General features: G+C 40.7%; 1 protein-coding gene across 2 annotated transcripts; it reads left to right on the top strand.

Annotated features, from left to right (window-relative positions):
- Positions 1–872: 872 nt before the first annotated feature.
- Positions 873–25,953, top strand: nkd2b (NKD inhibitor of WNT signaling pathway 2b). 2 transcript variants are annotated; one of them, XM_030159351.1, is made up of 10 exons: positions 873–1,159; positions 1,274–1,300; positions 1,430–1,521; positions 18,995–19,055; positions 20,195–20,322; positions 21,601–21,696; positions 21,787–21,928; positions 23,427–23,484; positions 23,616–23,743; positions 24,780–25,953. In XM_030159351.1, exons 1-10 carry the CDS (start codon positions 1,135–1,137, stop codon positions 25,400–25,402), a joined length of 1,380 nt encoding a protein of 459 aa, XP_030015211.1. In that variant the 5' UTR covers positions 873–1,134; the 3' UTR covers positions 25,403–25,953. The 2 variants fall into 2 exon arrangements, with proteins under 2 accessions (XP_030015211.1, XP_030015212.1); XM_030159352.1 differs by having other exon boundaries at positions 23,619–23,743.
- The last annotated feature ends 583 nt before the right edge of the window (positions 25,954–26,536 follow it).

Here is a 26,536-nt window from a genome sequence, read left to right on the forward strand (position 1 = left end):
AGAGTACTTTTAAGACGACATAATTTTTACTTTTACTCGAGTATATTTATGAAGAAGAAATGCTACTTCTACTCCATTACAATCGTGCACATTCTACTTTTTACTTTTATTTTTGGTCATTGTTAATGCACGAACCATTTGCTTTATTTTGTTAGAAAGATTTCCGCCAAAAACTTACAAGACTCACATGAGTTAAAGAAATTTGACAGAAGGGGAAGATATGTTTAAAGATATCTAGGCGAACTCGTAAAAATAAATAGAAAACCATGCACAGTATCTGCCTCCATGAGAACAGACTAGAAATATTAAAGTGATGGAACCAACAGTGATTGTTGTGAGGTATTTGTAACTAGCTGTAATGTTCCCATACATATTTTCTATATTTTATTTTAACATTTCATTCATTAATTGTTGAATTTAAAAGAACAATAAATATGATGTTACTCAGGAAATACTCAGTACTTGAGTAAATTTTTCATTAGGTACTTTTTTACTTTTACTTGAGTAATTATTTGGAGGACTACTTTTTACTTGTACTTGCTACTCTACCCACCTCTGTTAATAGGTCTCTGGAGTTACATCTCTTAAAGTAAAACCTTACTTTAAATCCATGAGTGAGAAAAAGGAAGAAGCCCCCGAATATTGAGTTATTCATGCGTAATTTTGCAGGTTTCTTTGTGTCCATTTGAGAAAAAAAGAATGATGAATTTCACATATTCCTCCTCTAACTTTGACATCCTCTCTGAAACGTCGATAAATGATTTTCTTCACCGGTGAAGTTTTATTGTGTTAAAGCAGAGACCGGAAACGCATCTCTCCTTCTGTGCGCACTGACGGCGTCCTGCGCTCCGTGCTGCGTTCAAAGCGCTTTCACATTTAGTTGGAGCGAAAAGAAGTCTGGAGTCAGACAGCGAGTGCGCCCTGTCTCCTCTTTTGATCATTTTATTTTTACAGCCGTACCTGTGTTTCTACACACTGATGCTTCAATGAACAAGCAGCTTATTTGTTGGCCTTTGGATGAAGTTGGAGTATTCTTCTTGCAAGACAAACACAATGTGACCATGTTGAATCAGTGACTGTTTTCTCCTTATCGGATTTCGGAGTACCTTAATCGATCCAAGGAAGAGAATAAGAATGGGCAAACTTCAGTCTAAACATGGTAAGAGATTTTATAGTAGAAAACACTGCTTAAGAAAATATTATAGTAACCTATTTGGTTGCGACACTAACAACAAATTGTCTGTTTTGCATCCTTATGTTTGATGACTTGAAGCGTGTAAGCGCAGAGAAAACCCTGAAGGTGAGAGAACATTCACCGTGAGCTCATTGTTTTCAGGATTTATCACCGATCATAATCTAGTATAGTCTCTTAAAGGATTCACTTTAGTGTTTGAAGCGTCTGATTTGGTGTGTTTTTTTTATTTCGTAGGAGACAGTTTTGTTGTGAATGCTTTCCTCCGGAGAGGGATGGAGGAATGTGAACGGTACAGCGCGACGGATCACAAGCTGAAGAACATGCAGGTATCAGGCTGTTTTCATACATCTGGTATTTATTTTCCTGCACTAAGTAATGACAACAATGAAAAGCATTTCTAAGAGAGATATAAAAGTGTTGGATGATATGAAAACCAAAGAACCACTTTATTCTTGAAATCATTATGTGCATCTGTAAAACCATGAGGCAGTTAAATGTGCTTTAAAGAATACTGACATTTTCCTCTTGTACATGTATGTGCATCCTCCATGTCTGTTTAACATTCATGAAAAAGGTGTGCCAGGTGTGAGTGTGTGTTTGCATTTGCTGATGGGATGAGTGTGTCAGGCACTTCAAAGTTGTTTGGATGAAGCTGTTACATTCTCTCTTCTTGAAAGATGAGATGAGAAGTTCTTGACTTAAGGGGAAGAGAGCTGTATTCTCAAGCATGTGTGAAGACATGCTGATGTCTTTGCGAAGTTGTAGGTTGTTGTTCTTTCTGTCATGTCTGGCTCCGGCACAACAGTGCAGTGGTTATTCCCCTGCCAGCAGCATTGGATGGGTTATGACAGCCATGAGCCTCGTGTGTGAAGCAGCTTGGCAGAGCAGTTCAGCAGCACAGACACAGACTGGACGGAAAGGTAGTCGTTTCTCAGACTGAGGGATATAAAGTTTGCTCTTGTGGCTGCTGGCATCATGACTCAGGGCTGTGTCTTTTTCCTCAATGCCTCCCATTCTAGTGCTGCTCCCAGTAGGCAGCCCTCTGTGGCATAACATTACATCACTTCAATTAGTGTGTCGTTTTGAGGGGTACAAGAGTCCCGCTTCTCAGACAGAAACAGCAAGAAGTTCACACAGAGGTACTGACAATTTGTAAGGTGGGTGGTTGTAATAGTGGAAGAGTTATGGATTATATCAGTGCTATAAACCGCCCACTCATGGCAAATTAAAGGAGAACTTTACTCTGCTTCAGAGGAGCTGGAGTTCACACTCCCCTGAAGGGAAACCACCAAAGGAACAAGCTTGGCACTTACTAGTAGGATCCCACCCTCACTTCTATCAAAGTCACGCCCCTGATTTATTTGATGTCATTAGTTACTTTTCAAGGATTTTAACAGACAACAGCTGGAAAACCTCCAATATTAAATGAGCCGGTCCCTTAACTTTTATTCTGTGGCACTAATATCGGATTAAAAGTGCAGAAGAAACTCCACTCAGATCTATTATGGAGTTGTGTTTGCTGATTCATTTTAATTAGTTGTAGCAATGCTCTTTTTTTTAGTGAATCTTTGTATTTAAAAGCCACATTGCCTGATGTATATGCACTTATTCTGCTTTTATGAGTAAATAAAATGTTTGGTTCTTACCGTAACAGATTTCATGACTCAGCTAGGATTAAACTGACCTATGAAATTAAGATGAACTCATGAAATAGTTCATTAATTATTGGTTGACTAATTTAAAATGTATTATTCAGATTAGTACAAACTGATAGAGCTTGTGTCATGCTATATAAAATGGTTGACTCCTGCAGTATATCTACATCTAATATAATGGTAGATTACTTTCCCAGTGGTGTTTTTCTTCCATCCAGCAGACTTCCTTTAAACAGGGATAGGATTTATCTCCAGAGTGCCACAGTAATACTATTTCCTTGTTTGATCCCACATACTGTTAATTAATTCTTTGCTCGTATTAGGTTACCACTGACAGTTTTCCAGATACAATTATTGGATTATGTGTTCTTACATGTCTAGGGTTTGAACACGTCCAAGTCAAACAGAAAGCAGCACTAATGGTATAATTATTTTGAGGGATTTAAAGTATGTCATAAGGATTTTTATATCAGTTTGATTTTCTCCTCTTAAGTGTTTCAACATATGACTCTTGCTGGTTTCACCGTATGCCTCTCCGGACTGCACTGGGTGATGAGCTGCAGAGACAGTTAAAATTACTTATGATTTCATATAAGAGGTGATTGGTCAAACATACTGTTTAGCTGTGACCATCCCCCTCCTCATTGTCAAACGGGGGAGTAGGATTCCTGAGCTGTCTGGCTGTGACTTCAAAGCGCGGAGCTGGGAGTTATAAAAGGGCTCTGATATCAGTGGAGCCTCCGAACCCTCACCCCTCTATCCCCCTACCCTGTCCTGGGGGATGGGCTGAGGGATGGAGTACTACCGGGTAGAAAAAAAAAAAAAGCATTGACATAGTCAGTTTCCAACATCAGCTTGTGGAAACCTGTGATTCTCCTTAATTAAACTGTCATTTTTACATTTAAAAAAAATCAGAAATGCTTTGTTGCAAGAAATAACAAAAGATGAAAGAACATAAAATCTTGTTTAAACATTCATATTGCTCCAAAGCGTAATCCCAATTTTACTGTAATCCTATAGCTCCATTAGAATGTGGACAAAGACAGCATGATTCAGTGAGATGACTTGGCAGCAGTTTGTCTGGTTTGACACTTCACTGCAGGTGTTCAAGGTGTCAGCTCCAGGTGTAAAGTAGATACACCAGCACAGGTGAGACGGAGGAGGTGGCCCGTGCCAAAACAGAAGAGAGTTTGTCATTACAGAATATGTAAAACACAGAGGGGCAGTGCGTCTCAAATCCCGACCCTGTACTTATCCAAACCTGTGTGTTCATTAGTGGAAGAGCTCTGAGAAGGTTCACTGTGTTTCACCTCTGGAAACATCAACACATCAACAGTCCAGACCCTCGCACACACAACCACACTGCTTCATTTTGGAGCTTCAAACAGACATGCTTGAATGCCCAAATAATGACAGGCTAATTCAGCCTTTCAGCACCATCTTTTGTCTCAAAACTTCCCACAGACTTGGCTTGTGAAGAGGGAGTGTGTCAACATTTAAAGTTCCACAACAAAGACGTTTATTATTCACTTTGAAAGGTTAATAATATCACACTTGAAGTAAAAGGCTCGGTTAGGGATTCAGTTGGATGTAATGATGTGGCAAAAGCTTTGAGACTCAAATTTATTTTGACTTATGGAGTTACATAGCACTCAATAATAAATGAGGTTTAAGAGCATAGTTCCCATGCAGCTCACTAAACTAATTGTACGCTAATGTTTTTTTAACATTCATTTGGAATCTGTGAATAAGACTTTCCCCATACATAAAAATCCTCATTTGGCCATCACGCTTAAAAATGGATGTTTTGTTTGGACAGTTTTTCTTTTGGGCATTTGGGTATATCTTCAAGTCCCTGTGTTAATTTTGAGTTTGCAGTATTTGATTTGGATCTGAAGCAGGGATATCTGTGTAATCTTAAGGTTGTGGCCCCAAATGACATTTTATTTTTCAGTACACAGAGTCAGTAGTGTGAAACTGGGGTTATTCTTTTTTTTGTGCTGTGTGGACTGAATATAACTACGCAGCCTCTTCATTTCTTCTTCATTGTGACTGTTTATTTTCACATGTTTTACAAGCACAAATGACAGGAAAAAGCCTGTATATATGGCAGCGTTACCAGGGAGCCATACATACAGGGACAAAAAGGTGTGCTCATATATGTATTGCTTTTGAAGAGACTTAAAGGCATTTGGAGAGTTTGTTTTTTTCCACCCCTCTCCCTCTCTCTCTCTCTCTTTTTTTTTTTTTTTTTTTCTGAAATTGGCTTCACAAGAAGGCGAGCTGTGAGCCTTCATCTCTGAATGAAAAGCATGTGGCTGGCATCCAGAACAGCGGGGTCTTTCAGCACGGCCCCGGCAGACATCTGTTCCTGGTTTGTACAGCAAAATCCTGGAGCAGGGAGAGGGGCTGTGGTGGGAAGGGGGTGCAAGGGTGGCGGGGAAGAGGAAAAGACGAGGAGGAGAGGGAGGGAGTGGGGGTTTAAGGGTGTTTTTTTTCTAGGGGGAGATATTTGAGGGGTTTTAAAGGTAGTGGGGGAGGGGAGTAATGACGATGCTCATCCACTTTGTTCACTGTGGGGCTTTGAGATGACCGCTGATCTCACCTTCCTGCCTTTATTAACTTTGAAATCCCACTGCTCTGTTTGGATGCCTCGTCTACATCAGTCGCCATTTGTCCAGAATAAACTTTACTTCTCTGTCAGTGTAAACATCATCACTCGGTCGGCTTCGACACTTGTCACAGGAGCGAGATGCTTGTTTTGACCATTCTTTCATGTTCTGGTGTCTATCGTCACATGGCTCTCTACCCCTCTCTCTCTCTCTCTTTCTTTCTGACTTTATGTTTGAGTGAACAACTGAGAGGCTGAAGTGGATTTGTGTGGCCTCATGGAGAAAGACACTGGAACACTGCAGGCTGATTAAATGTTTATTTTCCTGAGAATATTTATACTATATGAAGTACTTTGAAGCAGTTTGCTCACTTTCACCCTAGTTCTCCTGTGACTTCAGCTCATGGGGGGGGGGGGGTCTATGTGGACATCAGGAGGAAGTCCCACTGTACAATCAGACTGTTAGGGGGTCGGTGGGTAAAGAAAACTTGATTTTTTTTATACTGAACCTCCAAGGCATAAAGTTCATCTGTACGACTATACCAGTGTTTTTCAACCTTGGGGTCAGGACCCCACGTGGGGTCACCCTTGGAATTCAAATGGGAGCGCCTGAAATTTCTAGTAATTCATAAAAATAAAATAAAAACCTACTAATAAAAAATATATGGTGAGTTGAGAGAGGCAATAACAATACATAAAAGACATGACAAACTGTGAAGCTCAAACTGAAGCACTGTGGTACTGTTTCTTTCAAATGTTAATTGTGGTCGGTTTCAGATGCTGCAGCTCTTTCATAATTCATAGTTTGAGTTATTGTTTGTTCAGTATTAATTTGCAGCCTTTGGACTGGCTGTACAAAATTCTCACTTTGTGCAGTAATCTCAACCTGGCTTTTCTGCCTCTGTCCTCAATAATATACATTATATAGCATTAATGTCATGCAAAATTAGTGTTTGTTTGCAACATAGTATAGCAAACTATTACATGATCAAAAACAAATAAATTTTAGCAAAAAAAAAAAAAAGTCTTCGTTTTGAATGTCTGGGTCGCCAGAAATTTGTGGTGTTAAAATGGGGTCACGAGCCAAAAAAGGTTGGGAACCACTGATCCATACTATATCTAATATGGATTTACAAATTAAAGTAGTATATTAATGCCTACAGTGGTGGCCAAAATTATTATAAGACTTGACAGATCTGAAAATATTGACCTTTTTTGCCACTAAAACATGATTTCATTTCATAATATTTCCAAAAAAATGCTGATGGTTGCTCTGAATACAACAAATATCAGATGAAATGAGTCTATTCACAACTTTTTTTGTCCACCTTTAACTTTAGTATTTAGTATTCAGCATCTTTTGCAGCAATTACAGCTGCACATCTCTCTGACATAGCGTCAGTATATTTCTTGAGAGCTTCAACATTAATGTTATTCCACGTTCTCTGACTTTGAGGGGGCCAGTTCCTCATTTTCAATGTTTCAGCAAATTCCTTCTGTTGCAGGTAGTTTGGTAATTTCATTCTTTTTATGGGCATTTTAATGGCCAACTCAACAGAAAACAACCAAAACCTCTTTAAATATATAAGTGTTTCAATAATTTTGGCCACCCCTGTATGTGACAGTGAATTTCCCCTAAGAAATTAATAAATTTATCTGGATCTGTATGTATTATTGGGTCAAAACACAGTAATGTCCCGGCAGAAAGTGAACTTTAATTGATTGCCATTCCAACATTTATTTCAGTATAAAGTAGCCCTTGTTTTGGATAATTCCTTATGGTCCAACTAAAGCAAAAACATTAAAAGTAAAAATGTGGGTCATTTAGCATCACTAATCTGTCAAATTGTCTCTAAAATGTCCTGTCAGAGAGATTTTGAATACCATGAGAATTTTAAGAAGGTTTATCTGCCTCAGTAGATGTATCAAACAATCAAATATTGACTGGAGACAACACAACGGCAGTCGATGTCATATGTTCCACAGAAATAGCATGCATACATTAATCCTCTTGACAGTAATCTAATGCGAACTGTATATATTTAAACAAAAGACAGCATTTCCTTCATTGTAGGAGCTCTTATCAACAGACACACAGAATGAGGGTATGTCATTTTTGACGCCGTGTCACTCCTACTGACGCCACTTTGAAGTCAATTCTTGTCACTGTTTTTCCTGATGATTATCTCTGGCGAGGAAGTTATGTGATCACTTCTGTTTGTTTTTCGTCATTCGGTCTGTCAGCTGGATTACGCAAAAACTGCTGCGCCAATTTTCATGAAATTTGTTAGAAAACTTGGTCCTTTCCTACCTCTAGGGCATGGGCTAAAGATGAACCCCGTAAATTTTGGAGCAGATCCATAAGATGGGATGGAGGGTGGGAGTTTTTCACTTTCTTTAACATTGGAGAGACTTACGCCAACTTAGATCTTAGGAGGGACACAACTGTTCATCTCTGTGTACCATTTGGTTAAAGGAATGGGAGAATCAGACTTCCATGTAACAGCAATAATTTTTCTGGCCACTGCCAAGGCTATTTCGAGGAATTTTGTTTGATATTTGTTTAGCGGTTCATTAATCTAATTAATCTAATTAATTAAAGAAACAGTAGACATGGATAACATAGGTCACAAGTTTTGATTTAATAATATTGTATCGAGACAAAGAGTGGAACTGGCTTTGGTGGAGGTCTGTGCTTTTTTTAGTCAGGAGATGTGTTCTTCAGTGAGATCAGTGTAGCTTCAGTGGAAGTCATCTCAAATGCACTCATATGTGAAGGTCCAAACTTCTAGAGTGGATCCCATTACAGGATTTCAGTGACACTACATGACCTAGACAGGCGTGGCTGTTGATGACAGGAGGGAGACCTCACTTCCTCTGTGGTGGTTGGTGCAGCAGCGTGCTGGTGGCTGTTTGGGGCAGCCCCGCCGAGGGTTAACACTGGTCTGTGTCTTTGCTCTTGCGCCCTGCCAGGGGAAAGAAAATACCTGAAGCTGGAGCCCAGTGCTTAGCGCTGACATTTTTGGCAAAGGCTGCTGGATCCAAGTCTGTGTTTGATCTTGTGCGTCTCCCAGCCAAGTAAAACACCGGGAGACTCAAAGGTTATTACATTTTAGTGTGTAAGGTATGTTTCCACATAAACCCCTGTTCCCCCTTAGAAAGCTTTAGCTCTTTTCCAAGTGGACTTCATTTCGCAAGCCTTAGAGCAGCCAGGGGAATATTATATTTTTTCAGTTATGGTTGTTGGTGATGTTGTTATATGTTGTCATTATAGCCATTGTTAATTGAATACATTGTTTAAATTACATGTTGAGTGATTATAGAGCATATGATCAGCTCAATGAGGATGAAGATGTTTTAAACTTAACATAAGAAACAACAGAGATTTTGCTTGTTTGTTCAAAGAGGACCAGGGATTCCTCATCGGACATGAGCTTGTTATAAATTCGACCAGTGGAAACTTGAGATTGTCTCCACAAAGGCCAGATGTTGACTTAACATACAATATATTCCACAATACAAGCACTGAGGTAACTCAATAACAGTGTCCAGCACAATACACTGAAACTATAAATCATTGGGATGAATGCCTTTACTTTTGTTGCTTGGATGACAAAAAATGCATATGAAAAAGACAGAAATGGAATGTAGATGGCAAAAATATATTCATATTGTGATGTAACACATAGCTCGCTTATAGCAATTCACCTTCTGTATTGTTCTTTTATAAAAAAGTCTTCAGAGTTACTCTTGTATGCTTAGAAACTTCATATATGCTCTACATTCCTGAACCTGACACCCTGCTAATTTGAGGCTAGAGAATGAAACACCACACACACCACAAACCCTGGCTTCCTGTATACTAAAAGTGGAGCACCCAGAGCTGCTGGCATTGTTACTCATTTGTTGTGATGCTATGCTGTTTGAAGCAAAGTCTCAAAGTATTCATAACATGTAGACCAACCATTCTCCATCGCTGTTATGGTTAGAGGACATATTCCATGTGTCCCCCATGATTTTTTTGTATTTTCAATGCAAGAACCTGGTAACTTTACTTCATATGTATTTGATGTTCAAGGTAACCTTGAGGGGAAAAAAAGCATTCATAGCAGAACTGTGTTCATATCTGAGTAGATTTTACATACTATCCACCTTCCTGTTCTCCAGTTTCATATACAATGCCATAGTGCAAGATTTATCAAACACACCCAAACCCAGACCCCCGAGGAGTTAGGCATCTTTCACTGTGCTCTGAGCTGAGCTTCCCCTCTTTGGGACCCCAAGCCTGCACATGTGTAGGTATCGCTATTACTCAGCTCATAAAACGCCACAGTCCCATCTGAAAGTGGTTAGCTGTTGAAACACACTAGCAGCTTCAAAGCTTGGAATCGGACTCTGCAGACAGCACAGGCCCGGACCTCCTTCTGCACATCACATTCCTCTCCAATGGGGAAATGGCTGCAAACTTGCTTTTGTTACACAAACCTGTTCCCGTCATCAAACCCTCAATGGGTTTCCATTAAAAGGAAGTGGTTTATTTTTGTCATGGGTGGTAATTTTTCAGGGGGGATGTAATTTGGAAAGAGATGATGGCAAAATGATTCTACTAGTCCACACGAAAAGAGAGTTCAGCCGTTCGCATATTCTGTGCTGATGTATTTATATACCACCTATACACCATTTGTGCTCTTTCTATATGTGACAAAAAAGGAGGGAGAGGATGAAACAGTGCTGAAAGAGGCCACTGTTCTCATTTCCTCTGAAGGCAGCCTTCTTTTCTTCCCCCACCCATTTCTTTCCTGAGCCCATCCACTTCAAAAGCTGACCTGGCCCTGTGTGCCATGTAACATGTTTACCTAAAGGATCGTTTCAAATAAACAGCAGTTCTCCTTGAGATGCCTGCCCCCTTGCTAAGATGTTCAGAGACACCATCTGCTCTTAGGAGGCGCTCCACAAAGAAAACATATTCTCTTAAATCTGGCTTTTATTTCTTGAACTGTTGCAGCATTTCATCTCATATATAAGACTCAGACTCCTAAAAATGAAAGCTGTTTTTCAAGTCTTTTCACAAATATTTCAGGCAGGAGACTCCTGTAAATGAATACTGCTGAGTGTTCTGATATTGTTGTTGAGCAAGATATTTCTCTATATCCAGCACCTACTTTTTCATGTTGATAGGGGCCTGACTGATCCTATCATTTCAAGAATGCCAGTGTATCAGGATATCTGAACTTTTACCCTCAGTATCATGTGCTCAGCTTTAAGGTGTTATTGCACATCAGCACCTTCTGCTCTGTGGAGCATAAATCCACTTCAAGAACTTTTATCAAACATAAAGTGTCACACTTTGTGCTTTTAAGTGGGCTGCCTACAGACTCGCTATGTGATAGAGAGCAAGACTCCATCAGCATGAAGGCTTGTAGCTTTACACCTGAGATTAGATAAGAATATGCAAGCAGCTAAGCTAACTCTGCTTGTAAGTGCATACTCCTTCGTAGCTTTATAGCCCCGGTTTCCAGTAATTATGGCTGAGAAAGCAGCAGCTCTCTATGGGCTCTGTTGCAAAAGCTGAGCTGGAGAAGGAGGTGGAGCTGAGCTGAGCTGCCCTCTGCACCGTAGCCTTTTGATCTCTGCTTGTGCCATGGATGAATTACGTTCCAGAATTTCACACTGGAGAACAGTGTTTCAGACACACACAGCAAGTCTGTCAGGTCACTAAAGTGCACACATGGCAGCTTCAGTCCAAAAGGAAGAAGCACAGATGTTACAGTCTCGCCTACTGTGGCCTCAGAATCTCTGTTTGGCATATTTCTGTGGTGTGTCACAAATAAAAATTTTAATTCATGGCTTGCAACATGAGCCTTTAAAATTCCTGTCTTGCAGGAATGATTTCAAAAGTAACTCATCATTCAAATACCCTCCTATCCTTTTTTTTTTTTACTAGTCATTTTCTTTGAGAATAATTCAACAGTGATATGAATGAGCTTTGAATATTTTTGGTGCATCAGTAATTGGCTCATACTCTGCCGTTTTTTCCTCAATCACATCTTCAGCTTTAAACTTTGTCCTTTTTTCATGGGAAGTTGAGCTTCATATGCCAAAATAGTACAGCCAGTGGCCCATTGGCAACGATCCATTTAACATATCCATGCTTCCTTCACATCGTCTGACGATCATGGAGTCTCCTTTGCTTCCTGTGCCCAGCAGGAGTATATTTTTAGGAATCGTCAGGAAAACACTTGGTGTTGACCCTGGGATGACCCCTGTCTAGTTCCAGGCCTGTGAGGAACTTCACAGCTTGGAATTAAGCCTGTTCTTGCAGTGTCAAGAATTCTCGTGGTCTTTGAGACTGGCAATCAGTACCAGCTGGAGGAGACAGCAGTACTGGACAGTTACACAACAACCCAAAATAAAAGAGGGTGCTGCTAACTTTGAATATGCAGAATTGTGTCACATTCAAGAGATTTTTTGTTAGAAGTGTGCAGCGGTGTAAAGCCAAGACTTTTTTTTTTAAGTCTTTCCCAAACTATGTTGGCAGAATGGCCTGAAACCTTAAATATTTCATAGTTTGGAGGAACAGTACCAATTATGCAAACAAGTGGAGTCTCCTGGGACTTGAGGTTTGGCGAGTGCTATTGAGAATATTTCGGCTACTGCAGATGAGTCATTAGAAGCTCTGCCTGTCTGCTCGCTGGTCAACCTTGGTTATTTGTTGCATCCTTAGCGCTGTGCTCTGTATTTTGGCTGTCTCTGGCCAACAAGCCTAATTTCCCCTGTGGGCTGAATGCAATAATAGTACAGTACAACAGCAGCCCGTTTCTGTTTGGTCAATCTGCCTCCCAGATGGATGTGTTGAGAGTTCATGCTACATTACAGACTGATTGGTCATGGCAGCATAAGCTCCTCTTATCATGGGCAGTCATATGGATCTGTACCTCTCTGTGTAAGTTACCCATAGGGAGCAGTAACTAGTGGACTGTAGAGCTGTGTGTTTTGACCCTGAACCTGTTCTTATCCTCCTGGAAGACTGGCTCGGGAAACCAGGAGGCAGCTCATCCATTAACCCACAAACCTTTAACAGCCAGAGTGCTTTATATTTGCAGCCAAAAAGCAATTGTGGATCATTTTGACAGCATCATTCATGTGTGCCCTCAACATATAAAGTGTGATGCTGCTCTTCTACACTAGCATGCAGCTGTCCTTCCCAACATGGTTTGTTTACATTTCTCAGTCACCCACAGGAGCACTATAACGCCTGTAGCTCCACCAGCCTCCAACCACAGAGCCTTGCCCCCATGAACTGCCAGACCTGATTTTCAAAGCTGTGACTCAAATCCCTTGCAGCTTAACAAAACGAGCAGTGAAAACAGCGGTGTTGGCGGTTATCTCACAGGTGAGAGCAATTATCTGACATCTCTAACTGACATCTCTATACCCGACTCACAGCGTTGAACTTGACACTACATACGATACACAGAAAGTGACGTTACAGGTGAGAGTGGTTCTGTTGAAATGGTTTTCACTGAGCACAAAAGGTGCAAAGGTGAATACAAAGTCTGTCTGACTGTATCTGACATGCACCAGTTTACACACCGCCGGCTACATGAGATCATTGCCGTTCTGCTCAGTGGGATAGCTATGAAGAGTATCACCCCAGCTGTAGGAGAGGTGGAGTCGGACCATAATGGGATTGACGTCCGAGCCACCTCGCCCACAACCTGGCATTCTGAGATCCTCTGTGTTGTTTAAAGGGCCTGTGGAATGTGGAACAAATCCCCTCAGCTTTATCGGCCTGGGCGCGCTCCCCATTGGCCAGGCTTAACAGCCAGAGGCCTGCGCGGGAGCTTACAGAATTTCACATGGAGGCCAGAAACAGAGGAACATCCTGTTTGAGTCTAACCGCCTGTCCCACACTGGCTTTGATATGCCGTTGCCTTGTGCACTCTCTTTTTTCTTGTTTGTCAGGGTGTGTGTGTTTGCATGTTTGAAATCTGTACTGCTTGTATCCTGTCTGGTTTCTCCAGGCAACTTTTTTTTCCTTGAAGCCTGTTGCTACAGTTGCTTCACTGTAGTTTGTTTACATTTAATATAGTAAGTGAGTTTTTAATCTTATCTAACATGCTGGATTTCTTATCAGCAAAAGTGTAGATTTAAGGTCCTAGGTGTAGATCTGAGTCAAACTAAATTATCAGAAATTTGACTTGTCTTGCTGTGAGTTTTGACTTTCTGGAGACTTGGCTTTGGCCTGCTATGCAAAAATATTCAAGTTCAGCAAGCATGAGAGGTTTTACTCTTAAATCCTACAATAATAAACATGTAAATTTCACTGTCACTTCTGGCTGCTTAAAGAACCATTGCTTAGCTTTTTTGAGTAGATCATTAAATGTTTGAGTGCATATAACACAGAGCGCTGGTCATATAAAAGTTGATGCAGAGACTATTGCATTACACCATCAAGCCTTGTTAACTTTGACTGAAACAACATGTTCTCTGTGCCGTCATACAGCGAGTGGCACCAGAGGTTAAACTTGATTTCACTTTTTAGTAAACCATTCTTGTTTTCTTGTTCCTGCAGTTGATCAGCTACATTAAGGATGATGTTATGAGCTTCTATGTCTATAATTTAAAACATTTGCCTTACCCAGATTCATGAGTGTGATTCCAGCCACTGGTATGAAGCACAAGTCCCTACAGTAGCTGCCTGTGTGACAGCTGAGAGGAGGGTAGTCCATTACATCAGACTCCTATCAAAGCCCACTTTAATGAAGGCAAGCTGATTACAGCACTGGTGACAGATGCAGGATGACCAGCCAGTGATGCTAATCTTTGTTTATGCTGTCCAGCAGGTCATAATCAAAGTGAGAAGAAGATCAATGATAGGGTGAGGGGGCTGGAGGGACGTGCAGAGTTTAGGAGATAGTCTCCTCTGATTGAAGCTGAGCGGGTGACTTTCAGTGGTTTACATGCTGCTCTTACACAGACAGGCAGGCACGCTCATCTCTCCACACAGCTGTTGTTATACTAGGACCGAAGAGGCTTCACCCAAATGATTCATGTCCTGCCAAGGGAGAGGGGTTTGCCTCCTGTTTGACCTCAGAGAGAGTCCTGCTACCTTGAAAGGGCCATATCTGGACCATCTTGGCCACATGGGGCCAGTACACATGACAGGATGGCATTCTGCTCTGATCTCATTGGCATTCATTGAAACGCATGTCATGGAACGCTGATACATAGATTAAATACCTGAATTAATACACAAAAGCAAGATTTATCTGTCTGGTAATGGTAAGGATTGAAAGCTCAGTTGTTATTCTTTTGGTTTAGCTTGAAAACAGACCAAATCCTTTCAAAAAGCACCATAATGACTCACTCATTATATCAGCGCACTGTTCTAAACTTAATCACAGAACGATGCTTATAGAAAGGGTTTAAACTGTAATCATGAGGAACATTATTACACACGCTAACTCCAATCCAACAGTCTATGCAGCAGTGTTTGTTTTAATATTCTTTCTCGATACTAACTGAGGCCAATCCGGTCTGTTGACTCTAAGCACCATAATTACCCCGACTTGGACTGAAAACTTAGCCTGATTAAGGAGAGGGGAGAGAGCTCGCTCTTCAGATGTCAAGTCATCAGCATATTGTTCTTTTACTGTTTTGCAAGAGAGGAGACCAGAGTTGTGCAACGGGCCTTCTCTCTTTAGTTCCCCCATATTTTTAGTCAGAGCCCCCTCCCCCTTTCTACCCCTCATCTCTCTCTCTCTTCAGTGTAACCGCTCACATCTGGTTTTGAGTCAAGGCCAGGTTGGTTTCTTCTGGAATGGAGGGCTTTTATTTCTCAATGGCCCCACTCCCTCTCTAGTTTCATTCTGTGGCAAAGAGTATGCAGTTTGTTTACAAAGCGGTGTTCTTTTCTTTATATTGATACTACTCAATCCTCATTTTCATCACCGGGGAACCCCAAAGTCATCCAAAACTAATTCCCAATAGGATCGGGAATTGGCTGGCAGTCTTCAAGGCTTTTCTGGGGCAAGTGTCAAGTCCAGGTGACTGTATCTGTCGAAACTGTGTACATTCTGGAGGAATAGGTGCTAAAGTTTTTGTTTCCCAAGATACTCTCTGTGTTAAATTAAGGAAATAACTCAGATTGTTGGTCAAGTTTGAATGAGGGCGTACACAATTTGATATGCAGGCACTGACTTTCTGAAAAAAAACAAACAAACAAAAAAAAAGAAAATCCAAACATTAAAATTAAGTATATAGTATTAACAGTTTTTGCACAATATGTGTAGCTAGCTACTCAACAATTCATATAAAATGAGACCTCAGAAGAATTTTCAAAACCACATGGCTTCAAACATATACAAGGAAGCTTCCAGAGAGTATTATGTTTTTGTAATTTTTTCTAGCATATGTTTGTACTTGGATGTGCATCCAAACATCTGATCAAACTGCCATATTTCATACCCCGAGGCCAGAGGAACTTTGTAAACAGCCTTCGTGTTAGTCTGTCCTGTTTGTGAAGATGATTTTACAAAATCACTTGTGCATCATACGGTTTGAAGAATGGACTAAAAGAAGCGTGTGTACTTATATTTAGGGGGTGAGCTAAAGGGGGTATGTGAGAACAAAGATGTGCAGTGTTTTCCAGAGGGAGGATGGGTGGTAGGGAGGCAGAGAGAGAGAGAGAGAGGCTGCTGGGGGATGTCTGATGTCACCTGGTAGGGAGCTATGAAAGCTTCCCCTGGTTACCCTATCCCACATAAAAGTCTGGCAGTAGGCTGAGGCTTTAGGGAAGCTTGGCAGAACTGCTGCATTAAACAGGAACAAACATCACACACCTCTCTGTCTGTCTCTTATGTCAAAGCGTTGAGAAGACAGAGCCTGTTTACATGGAACAGTGTCAGCGCATATTTCTAGTGTTTTTTTTAAAACAGATCTAATACCTTATCATCTCCTTGTCATTTTTTTCAACCATCTGCCCCTCATATTTTTTTTTTCCAATCTGTCTTCCATACACCTAATATCACATACTTTGTAGCAGTACATATTGTGGGTTTCAGGTGTATGCCGCCGGTGGAAAACAAGAAACCATTTGCCCAAAAGTGCTCGCACATTTTGCATTGCCTACAGAGCAGTTTGTGATCTGATAGTGAAAGAATGAGAACGTCTCGATGCCAGAAAGCAGTTAATTACACATGTGGTGGGCAGATTTGAGGCCCGACACTGTGGGCGATGTGGATGGAGATGCCATGTGTTTAGACGTTAAACTGCAGACTGTGGTCAGACCCAGCCTGCTCTCTCATTAGCTCTCCCAGTGGATGTAATGAGCATGAAGGTGGAGGTGGCGGTGGTGCTGGTGGGTGCTGTTATTTTGCAGAGGAGCCATGTGTTCGGCACAAGCCCTCCTTTCCCTATGTGCTCAGCAAGACGCCGTCTGATACATGAATTTTAATTAGAGACGAGATTCACTTATGGCAGTTAGTTGATTGATTTGTTTCATTATACTTAGTGCTGAAGCCTGTCTCTCATTTAGAGGTGCTTATACCTTGCTCTGCAGTCTCACGGGAACAAGGATGAGAAGAATCGATGGTTTGCTTTGAAGTTCTTCCGAGCAGCAGAACAGTATGTCTGCATGAACTCCCTCTTCCTTACATACTGCCCTTCATTAAGGGACTGCAGTACAAAGAAGAGAGATAAAAGCATCCAGTGTAGAAAGGAAACAACAACTTGGCTGCAGGAACCACAAAAGATGGAAACGGTGTGTGTGAATGTGTGTATGTGCATGTGTGTGTGTGTGTGTGTCATGTATGAATGTGCATACGCTTGCCTCTTTTCCAATGTGTATTTGTTGATTAAAGACTGCTGGTTGTTTGGGGCCCAGGGAGCGGTACCAGTTGTCTCCACCTCTCCCAGAAGCCTTCAAGGGTCTGTAAAAATCCACCTCCACCTCTCCCACTGAACTCCCAGGGACTGGAGTGAGCAGCAGATAGGCCCTATCTCCCCTCAAACAAACACATCCTCCTCTGCTTCTACTCTTATCAGCTCCTCTCTTCTCCCATCTTTGTTCCCCTTATCTTTCCTTTCCTCCTTCTCCCCTTTGTGCCCTCTTTCCTCCCCTCCTTCTTTCTTCTTTATTCCTTCCGCTTACTTCCTGCCCCCCCCCCCCCATTTCCCTCCCCTCCTCTATGCAAAGCTCCCATTCTTTCACTGTTTTCTCTCAGTGTCTCCGGTGGCCAATTTACAGGGGGTGTCCGAGCCTTGACCCTGAGACTCCACCAGATCCCCCTTCAGCGGTGAAGGTCAGGGCCAGATTACAGGCTGAAGGTATCATCCTCTGAAGTGAGGAATAATCACGGGCTTTGAGATTGTTAAATAGAACCACAGGGCCTGGCGCTGTCATTACTCTGAGAAATAGTGGAGGGGAAGAGGGGGGGGCTCGTTCACCTAAATGCATGCAGATGTTATGACTCTCGCTCTGTTGAAGGTACATGGAGTTCTTTTGTTTTCTAGCATCTATCTGTTTTTTATTTGTCTCGTTGTGCTGGGGCTCCTTGATTCAATCTGGGGAGATTTTATTTCAAAGTGTGTGTGGAGCAGCTTAGAGGACTGAGAATGACGTAAATAAGATGAATCATTTGTTGTTTAAATAGTTGTGGTTTCGGGCCTGTGCTGCACTTAATTTTCATTGTTTCCACAATCCAATTGTAATTAACAACTGTGTGTGTATGTGTGTGCATGTATGTGTGTGTGTGTGTGTGTGTGCACTGAGACCCTGCTGCCTTTGCCTCAGTGTGTTTCTTCATTAGCACATGTGCGGAAGGCTTATGAATACATTGTGATTCTGTTTTATGCAGGATATAGATTATTCACATATGACAGCAGAACCTTTCCCCTTCTCCCCACCCGTTCAACCCTCTAGGCCCCCTTTTGTTTTACAGCTATGAAATCGTGTATTTAATCAGTCCCATCCTATCTGCGTGGAAATTTCCATCTGGCAATTATTCTCCATTCAAAATAAATACACACATGTTGCTGAGAGCTCATTGTGTGGTTTGCTTTACATAAACCAAATGTAAAAGTTCTCTGAGTCAAGTTTTCAATGAAAAAGACAACAAAAGTTTTCCTAAACTCTGGGCTTCTTCCATTAAAGTCTCCTCACAGACTTCCATGTCAAGTAAGATGAGAATAAACAGGTTGGCTCAGAGAGTGCTCAGATGATGAAGTGCATTATGGGTTTTTTGATGGATGCGAAGGTCCGTTTGAAGGGCTTGGAGGAATCTTGAAAGCTTGGCTGAGCCTGTGCTCTCTGCGTCCCAGACAGTGAAACACAATAAGCGTGCAGATGTTCAAAGTGTTTGGCCCCGCCGGAGCCTCCAGCCCTCTCCCTCTCATCTGAGTAGGAAATGCTTTAGCTGGAACTGTTTGTTTTCTCTGTGTCTGTGGTCTGAACTGTAGATTCACTTACATCTCTGACACCCCCCCCCCCCTTTTCCTCTCTGTCTCTCTTTATTTCTTTCCATGTCCCAGGAGTTTCCGAATGGTGAGCTGAAGGAAGGACAATTCATAGATCAACACTGTCCCCTAGAGGGTAGGTTAAGAAGGATGTAATTTACTCATTGATAGATTTGGAGCTGCAGACCTAACATTCTAATGTTGTTCAATTCAATGTAATGTTGTGCAAATGTTGCTGTATACAGGGGCATATTATGGCCGAAGAATTAATTGAAATATTGAAATTCTAAAATACCAAAACACAATATCCAAGGTGCAGCAGCATCAAGACTGTTAAGGTAAAATGTGTATAAATGAAGCATTTTGGAGCTACACAGATGCTCCTGCTACTATTGCAGACATGGGGGAATTTGTGTGGTACAAAAAAATTTATCAGAAGTTTTATATTTCATACAGTGAAAATAGAATACAAAATTGACTAATTTGCACTAAAATGGCCTCTCAAATCTGGCCTTTTTTTTTTTTTTTTTTAAAACATTATTTTTTCTTATAGCATATGGCATTATGTTGCATGTTGCATTACTCAACTCTAGTATACATGTGCATGATAAGATCTGTATACATATATTATACTAAGATGTTGCTATGTTTTAATTATGCATGCCATACATGCATAACACATTGCGGACATATGTTAGGTGCATGTTTTAATAGGGCTCTCAGAATTCAATTGTCTTTGTAGTAGAAATGAACTTAACAATAGTTTACTCATACACATACTGTACTTGTAATAAAGAAGAGCCAATTATTGCCATTTCAACACTACATTTGCATTTCTCTTTGCACTTTAACCTTTGAAAACAAAAATTCCACAAGGTATATATGAAATAAGTAATACAAAGTCTGGGAAGGAAATAAAAATAAAGAAATTACCAATAGTGAAAGAAAACAATAGAAGTTGAGTGACTTGAAATGACAAGAATTCTAGTTCAGTTTCAAAGGATGGAAAATGATCTGGAAATAGTGATGAAATGTGACATTTTGCTAGTTTCATACAGCTGTTCTCTCACAGCTGAATGAAGAAAATTACTGTGTTAAAGCAACCTAGTTCTAGCTCAAACAGTTGTGATAAGATTATTATGTCGTGTGAATGGCCTATGCATTTTCCATGTCCAATCCTAATACACTGGAGATAAGGAACTCTGTAAAACTTGAAGTTGCAGATTGTTTTTTGGAGCTGCGTTTGTGTTTAGTGTATTTTTGTTTTGTTTCCAGTGGTTCTTCCTCCCGAGAAAGCTGAGGGTTGTGAAAGCTACCTACAGTACCTGCACTCAGATGACGGAGAGAGAGAAATACTTAGAGACTCCACCAAAGCTCCGGGGAAGAAACGCATCAGTCTGGATGTACGCAGTAATGTAACAATGCATTGCAACACAAGTAGTTGGGATTTGTAGAGTTTACAATGTGTGCTGTGCGGTACAGAGGGGGAGCGTGGTACCATTAGGATTTAACTTTGTATATTCAACTCCTTTTGTCTACATGTTCATAATTAAAACAAAAAACTTGGGTGTGAGTTTTGAAGGATTGTATGTCTGCACTAGACTGGGCTGTCGGTCAGGGACTTCCCAGCAGGCGAAAACACGCAGAAGTAAATGAATGTAGCTTGACCTGAGAGAATTTTTTTATGTCAGGAAAAGTTCTGTTTCTGCCAACAGCCAAGAGTTGAACCTGCTTTATGTTCAAGTGAGTGAAAATTATTTAAACACAAGGTCAGAGAATAAATAAATGTACGGTGAATAACCTCCATCACAGCTTGTCTGCATATATGTTGACACTATTCCAGCCCATATCCTGACTGAATCTAGGGACCAATAAACAGAATACATACATTATAATGTTTAGATTTGCACGTTTTTGAGAAGTGATTAGATCTACCCTTTGGTGATCAACCCAGGTTATGCAAGCTGCAGAGATATTTCAGAACCATAAAGGGCTGCTTCTCTCCCTGGAGTCTTCTCCCTTGTACATGCACTCTGCTTTTTACACGGTGTCAGCGCTCCGCCATGCCTGCAGCAGGGCCTATATTCCAGATGTTTATTTTTCCAATTATGGCCATGTTACCAGATACATCTGATTCAAAGTTACTGCCAAGAAGTTGTAACTGAGAGCAGCGGCTGCTCACATTTTTCCTCAAAAATGGTACAAAGTCAAGGTCATAGTTGTAGGCCTTCGACAACTCAATACTTTGCTTTTCCTCCCACAAATGACGCGGAATTGATTCCCCTGTGAAGTAACCTTTTAACCTGTTTGAAAAATCACACGCCATAGTGTAAGCTTTCTTAGAGATATAAAAAAATTAATGATCTCTAGCAGACATTAGTTACCGCTGTTGTTGCTTTCAGACAGTATATGAAGTTATCTGAAAAGTACTCTTGAAATCAAGTGTTTTTCCCTCTTGTTAACTGTAAATTCTTAAGTGAAATGATGCAAAATAGATCTCTTTAGAAAAGTTTAGTGGATTTTACTGAAGATTGCAGCTGTGTTGATTGAATCTAATGTATTTTGCTGCCCCCTGCTGTCAACATGTCAACACTTGGCTTTGTTTGACTTTATTAACTACTTAAACACATACTATTTGTGCTTATGAATTGGTTCTGTTAGTAAAGTATTTTTATCTACAGGACTTGGAGTGTGATGTTTCTCTGGAGGATGATAACCGTCAGGAGTGGATCTTCACCCTTTATGACTTTGACAACAGTGGCAAAGTTACAAAGGAGGTGTGTATGTGTGCTTCATCTCAATGCAGCGACATTATCTGTGTTTCTGTATTAACTACAGTGATTATGTTATTTCTTGTGTCTCAACAGGACATGTCTAGTCTGATGCACACTATCTACGATGTGGTGGACGCCTCTGTGAATCACTCGTGTCACAATAAGAGCAAGACTCTACGAGTGAAACTGACCGTTACACCAGAGCCCAGAAGCCATAGAAAAGAAACAGGGACAGGTAAATATCTAAAAATGATCTCAGTAGAGTGTGAACCAGATGATGTGGTAGTGTGGGACATTATTGGTTAGATTTAGCTTTTTTTTTTAAAAAAATCTGTTCTTGTATTTTATTCTTTTATTTAGGTTTTATTTATTCTTCTGTACAGCACTTTGGTCCACTGCAGTTGTTTTAAAGTGCTTTACAAATAAAGTTGGATTGGATTGGATAGGTGTGAATGTGAGAGTGATTGTTTGTCCCTATATGTCAGTCCTGCGATGAACTAGTGACATGTCCAAGGTGTACCCTGCCTTCGCCCATAAGTAGCTGGGATAGGCTCCAAGCGAACCCCGTGACCCTAGTGAGGATAAAGCGGGTTCAGAAAATGAATGAATGAATGAATAGATTGGATTGGATTTAGATTTACCCCTTGTTTATGACCATATGGCCTTGTTGTCCGGTAAAGTTTAGTGTTAGAATATATATAACATTTTCATATTAAAATACTGTGTGTTATCAAATGTTTCCAATATTTAGAGAAATACATAATTTTATCAGCCTGTTTCCTTTGGTTACAAGTTATTTGCAGCCATTTCATTAGAATTGAATGGCATAATATGAAGATTTGTCATAATATATCTATAAACATGCTTGTGTCTAAGTCACAGGTGTCAAACATGCGGCCCGGGGGCCAAATCTGGCCCGCCAAAGGGTCCGGTCCGGCCCTTGGGATGAATTTGTAAATGCAAAAATTACCCTGAAGATATTAACAATCATTTTAGTTCAGGTTCCACATTCAGACTAATTCAATCTCAAATGGGTCAGATCAGTAAAATACTACCCAATAACCAATAAATACCCATAACTCCAAATTTTTCTGTTTGAAAATGTAAATATTTGCATGTATTTACACTAAAACAAAGTATAATTTGACCAAAAATGTGAATAACCTGAAATGTCTTAAGAGAAGTGCAATTTTAACAATATTCCACCTGTTAATAAATGTTTCATGTGTTTGTAGACCTACTCTTATCTGTAAGTTATATATAATGCACATGTGTAAATGATCAACTGGAGCATGATATTGTTAAAATTACACTTATTTTTTTCAGTTTGTTCATGTTATTCACCATGTTTGAAAGGATAGTTTGTAGATGTAAACATTTTCATAATGTAATTTTACTTTTTTCACTCTAAAACAGAGGAAAGTTTGGAGTTGATGTTATTTATATATTATTCTGTATTATTTTACTGGTCTGGCCCACTTCAGATCAAATTTAGCTGAATGTGGCCCCTGAACTGGAATGAGTTTGACACCCCTTGTCTAAGTCATGCCAAATAGATTTTCATCATCACTAGTGGCGAAAACTCCCATGATCCCACTTCAAACCAGCACAGCCTCTAGCAGAAATGCACTGTTTGTTTAAACAGTCACTACTGGGATGTCTTAGCTCTGCATTATGGTGATCATTTGTGCATTTTTTCCTGTTCTGAGTTTGCTTGGTTTCTGTCCCTGCAGATCGATGTCATCAGGAGGAGGGGCGTTCTGCAGACAAACGACTGTCTTCTTACATCAGGTCAGTACAGGCCACGTCTACTGGGTCCGAATCCCTACTGTGTACACTGTGATTGTTTCAGAGTAAATAATTCATAGCACTGCCAGAATTTTAATGTCGACTTATCGTGAGTTTTATTTTTTTATTTATAGCAGCAGAGGGCAGAGCAACGAGGCGCCGACCACTGAGGGTCAGCATTACTGTGTGGATGAGAACACAGAGAGGAGGAATCACTACCTGGACCTGGCAGGAATAGAGAACTACACCTCCAGATTTGAAGGTAGTTTCTCTTAACAATATGCTACAGTGTTTTTGCTCAAGTACTGTACAAATTTGAGGTACTTTAACAATTGTACGGTTTACTCCACATTTGTCTGACAGCTTTAGTTACTTAACAGATCACAATTTTCATCCCCCATCTATTCAACTGAAAACCACATATGTCCAAAGAAGTTGATTTTTAATGTTTGTGATAAATGAAATGAATATAAATGAAGATAAATGGGATGAATTTGCATGTACAAAAATGACACAGGAGACATTAATAGTCAACAGTGTTACAGAGTCTTGAGAAGTTGTTTTGATCATAAAGTTAAAATATATATCTTTCAGTTCCTGTTTTGTGCCTTTGTAGATCCACTGTGATCTGTAATTTGTACCATACATGTGAAAAAGGCAAACTGAAGCATAATAGTAAAATAGAATTCATGTATTTTTCAGGTTGTTTATAGTTGTTCAGGTTATTCACATTTTCATAATGTAATTTTACTTGTTTTGCACTAAAACAAACAGAAAAATTTGGAGTTGTCAGTATATATTGGTTATTATGCTATTATTTTAATTGTCTGGCCCACTTGAGATCAACTTGGACTGTATTTGGCCACTGAACTAAAATGAATTTGACACTGCAGAGAATGATGCATTGCTATAAACCAAACAACTTGATATAAAGTGGCTGATGAGCTCAACCTGAAATAATTTGCAGCAGAAAAATGCAAGATACATAAACATACCTGCAGCAGTAATAAGAATAAAAAACATCATATATAATAGTAAAAGATAGATGGAGTTTTATTTTCCATGCTTTTAGTACATTTAGCTGATAATGCTGACATCCTTTTAATGACATTAGTGTTTGAATAGTGTTTCACAATGGGTTTACTCGAGTAACTGATCTGAATATTTCTTCCACCAATGAATGGAGATTGTTATTGTGAAAATTAGAGACTTAACTGTCAGGATACTGAGGGGAAGTGCGGTCTTACAAATTACAGCTTCACCAACCACAGCCTTTCTGTCTCCTACTTGTCTTTCAGGAACCACCCCTGCCTTCCCTCCACAGGAGACTCATGGTCGAAGCTCCCACAGCCAGAGTCGCTCTCGCTCTCAAGAACCCGAACCCCAGGTTGTTCACCATCGCCGCTCGCAGGTCATCAGCGATAGCTACAACCCCACAGAGTCTCGTAGCAAGGGTACGCAGTTTCTCAAATCTCCCAAAGGAACCTACAAGGGTGGTGGAGGAAATAATGGGGGTGGTGGAGGTGGGAAGTCCACTAAGTGTCACGGCCACCACCCCCCTCTGCAAACCATGCTGCACAGTGGCAACGCAGTGGCCCACAGCGGTCAGGATGTGTACCACCTGCCCCACCAAGCCCAAACCTCCAGCCACCACCAGCACCCGCTGCAATACAGTCACAGCAAACGCATTCGGGCCAAAGCCAGAGAGGCTCTGTCTCCGTCCAAAACCCCACTCTCCCCTCAGTCCCACCCCCAGCAGCAGCCCCCTGTGCCCTCTGTACTGCCAAGCCTGGAGAGAGAGCAAGCGTCCGGCCCACCTGGGAGCCCGGGGTTTGTGGTTCCTGTGGTCCAGCGCCACGAGCACCACCATCATCATGAACACCACCACCACCACCACTACCACCATTACCACCAGACATGACCGCCTTCAGTGTGCAGTGACTGAAACTGTACAGGACCAACCACAACCACCACACCAGTCTGAAGGACTTAACATCCCATAGGAGTGTCTCACACTCTGTCCAGGATCTTTTTATTCTCCTCTTGCAAGCTATACAGATATATCCTGAGATTAGATGTACTGGGGAATCATGTAATGTGATGGCAGATTATGTTGGACCAGAAGGATGTTTTTTCTGAAGCTATTGTGTCATATTATGTGTGGACAGTTTGGAAGAATATATGTAGATTTTCTGCTGGGACTGCATCATTACCCATATTCAGTGGGGGTACAGATACCAGAAAGCTACCAATCAGAGGACTGTTACTGTAACATCCCTCCCTCTTGACGCTGTCGGTTGAAGTCCCTGGAAGCTATGTGTCAAAGTAGGTGTGTCGTTCTGTGTGAGACATTTCCAAAACATGGATCTCAGGTGTTAAGGTGCTGCTGCTCTTGTGCTTTACATAGAGGCTGCTTCCTCCGGGAGGCCTGCTGTGGACTGAGGGGTTTCCTGTTTAGGGTGGGGGAGGGGGGGGTGGGGGGTATAAAATCACCACTGCCAGTTTTAATGCAAAAATATCTTGCTATATGTATAAAAAAATCTATATATGTAAACACATTTTACTGTATAATTATTATACCGTATATGCATATTTCATCATGGATATAATTATGCATATATGTATTTTGTCTTTTATATATTTTAATAAACGTTATATAGTTCATTCATATCATTGTAGTCACAGTTTGTTTACTTCTGCCGATAAAACATTGGATCATTGTGTGTTTCAGTAAGGATTCATGATATTATCTATTAATTTTCCCCTGATTGGCAGGTTAGATGACAGCCTGTTGGGAGCCTCCTCAGGGGAAAGGCTGCTGCCTCTGGGTACTTATTAAAATCTCAAGTGCTCCTCTATTGTTTAAGGTGTAGCTGCAAGTGGCCCCATGTGTGTCAATTAGTTTGTGGTAGTGTGATGAGCAACAAGCACCACATAAGCAGGACAAAAAGTTAATAAGAAATCTGTGTTGTTACACAGGATTCAGGCTATTTCAATTAATACTAAAATTTGTTTGTGCATATTACTAAAATAATCTGTTAGTGTATGCCATCTA

The sequence above is a fragment of the Sphaeramia orbicularis genome, chromosome 16, assembly GCF_902148855.1.
Source record: "Sphaeramia orbicularis chromosome 16, fSphaOr1.1, whole genome shotgun sequence".
NCBI lineage: Eukaryota > Metazoa > Chordata > Actinopteri > Kurtiformes > Apogonidae > Sphaeramia > Sphaeramia orbicularis.

Excerpts from the sequence above, each read along its gene's own strand:
- nkd2b (XM_030159351.1), top strand. The coding sequence starts at position 1,135 with ATGGGCAAACTTCAGTCTAAACATG. Across the intron at positions 1,301-1,429 it reads GCGCAGAGAAAACCCTGAAG|GAGACAGTTTTGTTGTGAAT; the intron begins GTGAGAGAACAT and ends TTTATTTCGTAG. Across the intron at positions 1,522-18,994 it reads ACAAGCTGAAGAACATGCAG|GAGTTTCCGAATGGTGAGCT; the intron begins GTATCAGGCTGT and ends TCCATGTCCCAG.